General features: G+C 37.9%; 2 protein-coding genes across 5 annotated transcripts in view; one reads left to right on the top strand and one right to left on the bottom strand.

The window, feature by feature from the left end:
- Positions 1 to 7,929, bottom strand: part of LOC138019623 (exocyst complex component 2-like) — a 57,917-nt gene extending 49,988 nt beyond the window's left edge. For all 3 annotated transcript variants that reach the window (XM_068866476.1, XM_068866477.1, XM_068866478.1), the window contains exons 1-4: positions 7,727 to 7,929; positions 6,792 to 6,965; positions 3,077 to 3,215; positions 2,116 to 2,159 (exon numbers count right to left, since the gene is read on the bottom strand). In XM_068866476.1, coding sequence (XP_068722577.1) covers positions 2,116 to 2,159; positions 3,077 to 3,215; positions 6,792 to 6,965; positions 7,727 to 7,835 — 466 coding nt within the window. In that variant the 5' untranslated portion in view covers positions 7,836 to 7,929. The remainder of the gene's footprint in view (positions 1 to 2,115; positions 2,160 to 3,076; positions 3,216 to 6,791; positions 6,966 to 7,726) is intronic.
- A 468-nt stretch (positions 7,930 to 8,397) lies between these two features.
- Positions 8,398 to 10,000, top strand: part of LOC138019915 (uncharacterized) — a 12,819-nt gene continuing 11,216 nt past the window's right edge. Inside the window, exons 1-2 of one of the 2 annotated variants that reach the window (XM_068866884.1) lie at positions 8,398 to 8,631; positions 8,850 to 8,937. The gene's annotated coding sequence lies outside the window, so the exon portion shown is untranslated. Of the gene's footprint in view, positions 8,632 to 8,827; positions 8,938 to 10,000 lie in introns of both variants that reach the window. The other variant, XM_068866882.1, reaches the window with a different exon arrangement.

Here is a 10,000-nt window from a genome sequence, read left to right as displayed (position 1 = left end):
GAAATTACTATAAGAAAAGAACTTCATACAAAAGCTGGATAATACTAAAAAACGTCTCAACATCTGGTCCACAAGAAGCCTTTCTTTGTATGGGAAAGTGAGAACATTAAATCCCTAGTCATCCCAAAATTCGTTTACATATCAGTCCCTTTCGTCTAAACCAAAAAAAAAGTTATTAAAGACTTAAATCAATTGCTTTTCAATTTTTTTATGGAATTGGAGCAGGCAAAGTAACAAGACTCTCTGTAATAAATGTTTACAAGAAAGGTGGTTTAAAAATGATTGATTTAGAATCTATGATTAAATCCTTTTGACTAGCTTGGATGATACAAATCTTTGGTGCAAATAATGGAGTTTGGAAAAATTTATCTTCAATACTTACCGGTAATATTAGAATGCTTTAAAGGCCTATTTTTCTTGAATTGCAACTATGATATTAATGATTACTCTTTCTCTTCTCCGTTTTACACTGAGTAACTTCAGTGGTGGTCTAAATTTTGTGATGAATTCGCAGAGGAAAATAAACAGAATTACAATATAATATATTGAACAACAGAGGGATTCAGATAGATAATAGCCCTTTACTTTACAACATTTTTTTGACTCAGATATTGTTTATTTAAACGATCTTCAATTCGATTTCAACAACAGTGACTCAGTTGAAATTATTTCAAAATATAACATTTTAAATACCAATTTTTTAACTTGGGTTGGTCTTCGTCATGTAATTCCGAAGCCTTTCTAAACCGAATATGGATAACAATTTTTGACAGAATTTGTAACAATTTTTTTTCACATTATCAAGGGAATATTTATCTTCTCTCTTTGTAGCCATAATTACTTTAAACTGCCCCTTACTTAATTATTTGGTGTTACTCGCTAAAATCTACATATGGCACTGCAGAAGAACTCAAACTCTGCCTAATGTAGTAGTCTTCAGCCCTATGCCTAAAATTAAATATGAAGTAGAAAAATATATAGGGACAAAAAACAACAAATTTAAAGAATTTAACAAGAAATGGATTCAAGCTACACTCTGGGTAATTATATAACCTTTCAGTAATATTTTTACTATGTAATGTAAAATTCATCACAGTCTTGTTTTTGTAGTTACGTTTTTAGTTATTAAGTTAACCTTAATTTATTGTTTCTCTTTTGTAATGTATTAAAATTATTGTTACAGTATTGAATTATACATGTAAATGTGATAAAGTAACTATAAAAAATAATAATATATTTATATATTTTTGAATGATGAGGTACTTGTCTATCAGGGGCATGTGCCTGGCTCATTCTTTCTGTTTCTGTATGCTCTTGAGTTCTCTTCTCACTGACTGGCTTTGGCAGATTATGTCAGCTTCAGACGTACCCGGGAACTTCTCAAGTTACTGCTTTCACATTGGGGCTGCTATGGTTACTGCTCGTAATGGCATTCCCGACGACCTCATCCAAGCCGTAGGTTGTTGGTCTAGTTGCGCCTATAAGCTGTACATTTTAGCACTTTCAGGCATGCTGGCTTCTCCTTCCCACTAATTCTTAAGCTGTTCAACACTCTCCACTCATCCTGCGTCAGCCTCTGGTGGCTATCGTGGCCTGGCAGCAAGGTGCCAACGCTTTGGTCCATTATAGCCTTAGTGCTTTAACATGATTTCCTGTTTGCCCTTGGAGTTTGCAGCAACTCTAGTTTCAGCTGTTTCCATGCGGTGGGGAGTATGGCAACTGGTGTACTGGGTGGGTGGGTTTTGTCTGCAGTGCTTGGGTCTGAGTCTTGGGCAAATTGGAGGTTTCTTGCTCCCCTGTTTGTGGTTCTCTCCTCTCTCCAAGCACCTTGGAGAGGGAGTGAGTTTCTTTTCTGGACTGATTCCCACTCACAGGGTTGCCATGGAAACCTTCCTGCTGTGCCTTGTATTTTCACAGGGGCGCCACCAACCTTTGATGGCACCAATTCCAAAGCTCATCTATTGCCAATGAATATATAAAAGCTCACATGTAAGCCGTATTTTCACAGCAGGGGTGCAGGGTAGGGGTGTTGTCAATTTGAGAAGCTGTATGACACACCTACCTTATCCAACATTAAAACTCTCTAAATAACTACTGTGCACAAAATACATCTACCTTCAGGATAAATATCCTCTAATTGTTCCTCTGTAAACTTGTAGCTGAGATAAAAAGAAATAAAACAATCAACAGATTAAGACTTACATTAACACAAAGGAAAATTTATAATAATACTGTAATTTAAGGATGGCACTGGGAAAGTATCATTTCAGATCTAAGGCACCACTAATTCTACATGTAGTGTATCAACATCACACCGGTAATTAAAAATGCTTTATCCTGAACAATGTTTTAACTGTCTAATGGTAACTAACAAAGGCACATAAGCAGTAGAAATTTGTTTTAAGCTGGGTGAGGCTGCAGTAAGCACTGAGAATATCTTCCATAGAAGAACTGCTCTTTAAGCAAAACAAACTAAAAACTAAAATGTCTACATTAAACCTTAACTATTTGCCAGAAGAAGCAAAAGACTACATTTAATTGCTAATTAAAACTAACAAAAAGTGCAATATAGCTAGCAACCTGGCATAAATAACTAATGGTTCTTTACAGGAGGAAACCCTTTGTTAGGTATATAAGCATTTTTGCAAAATTGAATTCACAATCGCAGTCACAGTTTCAGTAGCAGTATCAGTGGAAATAGCACCGTTGTTAGCAGCAGTTACTGTATTAGTTGTAGCACTTAGGGAAGAAAGGTTTAAGGGGTCACAAACCTTGTACATCTTTCTTTTTTCTTTCTTTCTTTCAGGTGGGAGCTGGTCTGAGTTGAGCTGGGAGCAGACTTGATAGCTCAGTTGGTAGAGCAGTGCAGCACAGTAATGGGTTTGAATCCCATTCAAGCTTGAATTTTTTCAAGTTTGCTGGCAAATGATTATGTTGCCCATCTACTTGCAATGATCTTCTAACTTTCCTTTTAAAAATTTAAAGGTTATAGGTACTTTGAAGCTTCATTCTCTGAGATTTTTTAATCAGCTAATTATCTGTTTCTGCATAGATTAACAAACTTTCAAAAACATACCCAAAAACATCGACAGCTGTTCCTAAAGGGTCCTGGCTAGTGTTTATTTGAGGTGAGACTGGTCTTGCTGAGCCAGACCTTGCTCGAAATTCATCTGGATCAATCTCCTCCAACCAAACAGCACTCTCCTTCAGTGGATCTTGAACAATTTTCCAGATTAAGAATTTTAAAACTTAATTTCCCAGATTTCTTTAAAACCTATATAATAGTCTCATTACAATAGGGAGAAAGATCAAAATGCATGGAACTCAATGAGATTTTTGTATTTATTATAACAAACACAAAAATCCCCTTATGCCCCATTGAGTTCCAATTAGGGAACTGGTCAAAACTACTATACTCGAACGGGACCCATCTTTGGGATAGGGGGATTCTCAAAGACACCACCTATCTTTGACCTTATCACATGAACATTACCGACATCATTTTATTGGCTTTTAAATTTGAGTTGACACAGGAATATTCAGCGAGCAAGAGTCAGCATTAATTTACGAGACAAACAAGAAAAGTGAGGTTTGAATCTCACTGTAATTTTTTACTGTTGGATAGAGGGGTGGTTATGCAATATAGATACCATCTTTTGACGTTAAGCAAGGGGGGTGCAGGCAGACACCACCATCTATTTTGTGGTTTGGTGGGTCCTGTTCGAGTGTAGTAGTTTTGACCACTTCCCTTACAGTAAACATTTTGCACATGATAATTGCAGAGCTTTACTGCATGCAGCAATGCCTATCTAAACTCAAGAAACAACTTTAAATAATCACAAATATATTTATTCCTATGTGAAAAAAATTTCACATAGAGACAAACAAGAAAAGTGAGGTTTGAATCTCACTGTAATTTTTTACTGCTGGATAGAGGGGTGGCTATGCAATATGGATACCATCTTTTGACGTTAAGCAAGGGGGGTGCAGGCAGACACCACCATCTATTTTGTGGTTTGGTGGGTCCTGTTCGAGTGTAGTAGTTTTGACCACTTCCCTTACAGTAAACATTTTGCATATGATAATTGCAGAGCTTTACTCCATGCAGCAATGCCTATCTAAACTCAAGAAACAACTTTAAATAATCACAAATATATTTATTCCTATGTGAAAAAATTTGTAAGGAGTCAAAAAGACATTGATAGCTTGCTGAAATCAAAAATCAAAAACCTGGGATAAGACTTAATTGGGCTGAATAGGGAAATATGATTGTTAACTACGCCGAATCAGCAACTGTACTTCGATTTTCGTAATGTAGTTCCATTAAACTGTGATCTCATTTGTGTGATCTCATCTGTGATCTTATTTGGCCTAAAAACTTTTGTTTAGGCCTAAGGTTAGCTTTAATGAATGTTTAGGTTACTTTCTGTATTGGTAAAACAATGACCTGTGACCTGTGTTTTGTACCTGCCCTAAACTGACCTAGGTTAAAACAACTTGAACTAGGTTGAAACAAAATGACCTTGTTTGGTTTCAACATGTACAAGATGTGATTTTACTGACAAAACTCTTGGTATTTTGGAAAAAGTGGTCACTGAGGAAAGGTGGTCACAACCAGAGGTTCCACTGTATTTGTTTGCACATGTCAAACACAAGGATTAAAAATTAACAAAATGTAAGGAGTGGTACCAGTGTAATAATAATCAATAATAGTATTGCTGCATTTTAATTTTTTATTGAATGCTTTGGTGCAGGAAATGTACGGCAAGGCGCGGATAATACCCACCACAAGTATGGACCACCGGATGAGGGGCTCATAAGGAAAAAATAAAATAAAATAAAAAAAGAACCAGAAAGCAAAACGGGAGAAAGGGAGGGATTAAATTGCTGAACAGAAAAAACAGCAGGAGTTGAGCTTTGGAAATGTCAAACTGAGAAGGCTTGCATGGCAAGATGAATGAAAGAGCCAAATAAGGTAGTCACATAATAGGAAGTCACGCTCTCCTCCCAGGTGCTGCCCAGTATTTGCTTACCAGCATTAACATCTATTTTATTCTAAAATAATTATCATTTAATATAATTTCTATAGTGTACATGTAAACTGTTGTGGACCTTTTCTTTCAGGTGTCCTCAATTACACCTGTAGTGCCTTTTAAAGTGCTACTATGATCAAATTTTTATCCCTTGAATTTTTAGGTTAATTATATAGAATTCCAGGAAAGATAAAAAAATGCTGTTTACTGTTTGGAAATATGTGCATTGGTTCCAGAGATATTTAAGTTTGAAAAATGTGTAAAATATGCAAATGAGATGATTGATGACGTCATTCACTCAACCCAGTATAAAATCATGTCTATAAATGGAGCTATCTCGGTCAATTTGCAGCAGAGACCATTGAAACTTGGTAGGCTAATAGTTCTACAGGCAACACACCTTCGGCTATAAAGAAATTGGTTCCCATGGCAACTCACTCCTTTCCAGTCCCCTCCAACCTAACTCAATATTTTTGGTGATCATAAGCTAGAAAAACATTTAACAAGGCCACAATCTCGACCTAACGAATCTATATGCTTAGGAGGCACCATTGGTAAATATCAAAATAGAATGCCGAAGGTGGCTAGCAAAACCTTTAATATCAGGGAGGTGTGGAACCCAGTATGTTGCCATGATAACAAAACTGGTATGCACATATTCTAGAATCTTACTGCAAAGAATCAAGCATTTCTGATACAAATTGGCTGGGATATCTTCATTCTTCTTCTCGTACAGACTACATGTTTATGTCTTTAAATGGCTTATATACGAAAGATCCGAATTTCGTCATAGCAGGACTTTAAATTAGAATGGATATTAAACACATTAATTACATGATTGATTGACTGATCGATTAATTTGGGTATTATGTACAGTGACTGCTAAAACATGTCAAAATACCATGACAACCGATACATGGTTTACTAACAATTTTTTTAAGAACTAGACAATGATGGTGAAAAACTGAATATCAATGGATGACAAAAAGGACCCCATAAAATACCTATTTTTTTGTGTGTACAATTTGTGTAACTAGAGAATGCAGGGCCCCTTGATTTGCCTTAAGTAAATTAGTCAGAGGCTTATGAACAGGAAATCATTAATACTGTAACATCATCTCCTGTATTTTAATTGAATAAATGCCACCTCTGTCAGTCCCAGCAGTATACAGGATGTTAATTATCTTGATACCTGGACTGAAAGTCTATCAAAAGTTGTTAGGACACTAAGCTAAAGTATACAAATACTTTTTTCACAGTATGCCAATAATCTGTGCCATCTTAAGTTGTTAAAGAACCTCCCTATCCTCCAGTTCAATATTGACTTTAGGGGGTGACTAGTTGCACCAAAAAACCTCACTATAAATTCGAAAAGGGGGAAATGAAGTGTAATAGAAAAGAATCAGTGTCCCAGTGGTTTAGATGAAGATTTTAGCTCCAAGGTGTTTCTTTTAGCACAGTGGCAGAGCATGTAGACTACTGTAGCAACAACAGTTCAACTCCTAGCCTTTTAGGAGAACTAAGATTATTCCTAGTAGACATATGTAAACATTAATTTTTATAAAACACATCTCCTTACTAGTCACTACCATGCTGTGGACACAATTTCAGCGCATGGTTTATCCATGTCCACTGCATGGCATAAATGACATCACGCAAAAATCACCTTGAGGTTTCTATTTTACTTACGGTAACCTAGGATCATTGCTACCCCAGCTGCAAACAACTTGATCTCAAGTTGATCATGAAATGGCATACCTGGGACCACTATTACACTTTTGAACTGTACAGTACAGCTTCCCACTCCACCAGAACGAGTGCTGACAATCACATCTCCTTTACCAGGCGGAGATTGACCTGTGCGTGCTATGATCTTGCTGGCTGACTTATAATCGGCAGAAAGAAGACAATTGGCGCCACAGATTGTCAGTCCTAGAACCAAATATAGAATTAACATGATAATAGCTTTATTAGATGAAGTGGATCTTCAAGGGTGTGACAGATTATCACATCTGTCATGATACGTGCACGCTATTCCCTTTAAAGATTAACAATTAAATTATTCAGACAATGATAATGTTCAAAATGCAGCATTTGGACAATACTAGTCATAACAGCTGAACCAACACTCTGAGCAGCTGAGGAGAATGTACTGCCTTTACATGTACCTCAGCAAATGGTTAGACTTTCAAGTTCTTGGATAAGGACTATATACAGCATGGATACAGTACTAAGACCCTTCTTCTTAACACTTTCAGTCATTAGAAAACCCACACACTACACGAAAATGGTTGGATAAGCTGGAGGGGCTTATGAGCCAATAAGATCACAAAAACAAAATAAAGACAAGTGTAACAGGGTAGCAAGGTAACAGAGTAGCAGGCAACAGAGTAACAAGATAACACGGTATCACAGAAACAGAGTAACAAGGCAACCAAGTAACAGGGTAAAAAGGTAACAGAGTAACAAGGTAGCAGAGTAACAGGTAACAGAACTCTTTCTCTAATAGTCAAGCTACGTAGTGCTGGAACCTTTGCTGAGAGAAACGAGGAAAACCACAGTTATGGTCAGGATCGATGGGCTTTTTAGCCTAGAACTAGTATGAAATAGTATGATTCAAGCCCTCAATGAGAAGGCGCTATTCAAAAATAAGACACGAGGCAAGCTAAAATATCAGTCAAGGTTTTATAGACCTGTCACATCTTTCGCATTCAATCCGAGTAGCTCTCCGCGAATGATGACTTTGGTTCCGGGCGGTCCTTCAGCTGGAGAAATACCTGTCACCACTGGTGGAGGTCTCATCTTCAAATTTACACTTTCATCCGGTTAAAAAAGGGAACTGTGTCTCAAACTTCCTTCATTTCTCCGCCATGTTTAGGTCTTAAGACTGGGTCTTCACGGACGAGAATAATGGAAAGATACTGGTACCGACTTCCGGTTATTAGTCGACAGGGAAGGACGCGAAAAAGGTTCGAAAAAGGTATTTTTGTGAGTAGGGTTTGTACAAGAAAAAATGAGGGGACAGAGAGGGAGGCTCAAGGCGTTGGCCGGGATATGTTATGTCCACGAAAGTTATTTTTAGACGAGCGGAAGTCTTTGTTCTAGGGGAAGTCTGTCTTCCGAGACGTCCGCATGCAGTCTTGCTTCGCTCTCAGGTTCTTAGTGAAAAGAGAAAATGATGGCGCACGTGGGAGGCTGATGTATATGTATTTTATTTCAAAAAAAGGACCGAGGTTGGCCTGCATGCGGACGTCTCGGAAGACTTCCGCTCGTCTAAAAATAACTTTCGTGGACATGACATGGCTGGACATGGCATGACCGGCTGGACCGGGAGCCTCCTTCTCTGTCCCCTCATTTTCTCTTGGTTTGTACCAGTTTGTGGTCGTGTGTGAAATCACTGTGGCTATTTCATCTTGCTTGGTCCCCTGATTACCGATCGGGGCGGGAAGCTATTGTCATATTCATCCGAACTTCCGCTTCCGCTCTTTTTCTTGGTATAGTTGGGTGTTGTTTCCTTGAAAAACGAAACTCATAAATCGACTGCAGGTTCGAATTCAGAGCTTAAAAAGAAAACCAAATTTGTCTTTTTATGGTGAAGGTATGGTTTCAACTGCAGAAGCGTCACTTTTACAACATTTCTTTGCAACTTACTCGCCTTGGTTTCTTTTCTTTTCAAAGCAGAATCCGCATTTGGGTTTGGGATGTTTTTATAAAAACGGAAGAGTTTCTCTTGAACCTCCTGTTTAATTAAGGTCTCTGTTTGACTTCATCTTCCCTTATTTCTTACCAACTAGGTGTTTATTTATGTCTGGAAAGGTTTGATTGTTCAGAGGTACTGTACTCACTCCAATCATATGACAAAGGATAATATCCGTCAAATGAACGTAGACATGGTGCAGGAGAGGTGAGTCCATTCTTTTTACCCAAAAGCGCTCAAATTTTTTACGAGCGTTTCTATCCCACTTTTTTGGGTTTCTTTTGGAAATAAATAATTTCAGGTTCTTTAAATGTTCACAATTCTATCCGGCTGCCAGTTTCCCTTTTTCTTTTGTTCCGTCATGCATCATCAACGATTGCTTGCCCTTCTCCAAACGAGTGACAAGCATGTGCCTCGACAATGGTTTTGCCCTAGATTTTTCAAGGAGATAGAAGGATTTAGCATCGGAAACTACATGTTGGTGCAATATGCAATAAGAGCAATATATCGAGATCATGTTTTTGGCCATTTGTGAACAATGTATGACAAATTTTGGTCGCAAACAAAAGGCTGACAAGGATATTGGTTTATGCCCACTTCCCAACTGACACTTAAATATTTAATTTACTGCCCCATTTTGGAGGAACCATGAAAGTTTAGATGAAAATATCAAAAGTGAGTAATCGAAGTGAAAAACCGACTACTGTCAATAATCATCATTTATACTTTGTTTGAAGGACAACGTATAGGATTCGACTCCGTTTTTGAACTTTGGACTTCTGTGAAGACTCTCTGTCTACCGAGATGCACCGCGCGCAGACACGGAGGTTTCGTATGATTTCTCCGTCGGTGCGTTTTTCCTTCTTCAAATCATTCGTTATCGCAGACATCCATAGGGACTTGTTCTTACTCAGTGCTTCTTATTACAGCTACTTTATCATAGTTTATTGGGGACGAGATATTTTGTCGTTAAGTGCAATTCGCAAGCGTTTCATTGTGGGTTGGAGGACTGAGCAGTTGGACCGACAATCAAGTCAAGAAAATGCCACGACCTGAGCCGCTATACCCTGCGAGCAGAGTCTCTTTCGATCTTCCTAGATAAGTCGGGAAGAGGAAAGTAGACTCTGCACGCCACCTCCACATTTTGTTTTGAGCATGCGTTAAAAATTGAAAATTATGTATCCGTTAAATGTATCCGCTGTCAGTCACGCGTGACCAGTAGCCACAAAACCACAAAACGAAAACAAACAGTCGGAATATTTTCGAACAA

Source organism: Montipora capricornis, chromosome 10 (genome assembly GCF_036669925.1).
Source record: "Montipora capricornis isolate CH-2021 chromosome 10, ASM3666992v2, whole genome shotgun sequence".
Lineage (NCBI taxonomy): Eukaryota > Metazoa > Cnidaria > Anthozoa > Scleractinia > Acroporidae > Montipora > Montipora capricornis.
This window is presented reverse-complemented; position numbering and strand designations above follow the sequence as displayed.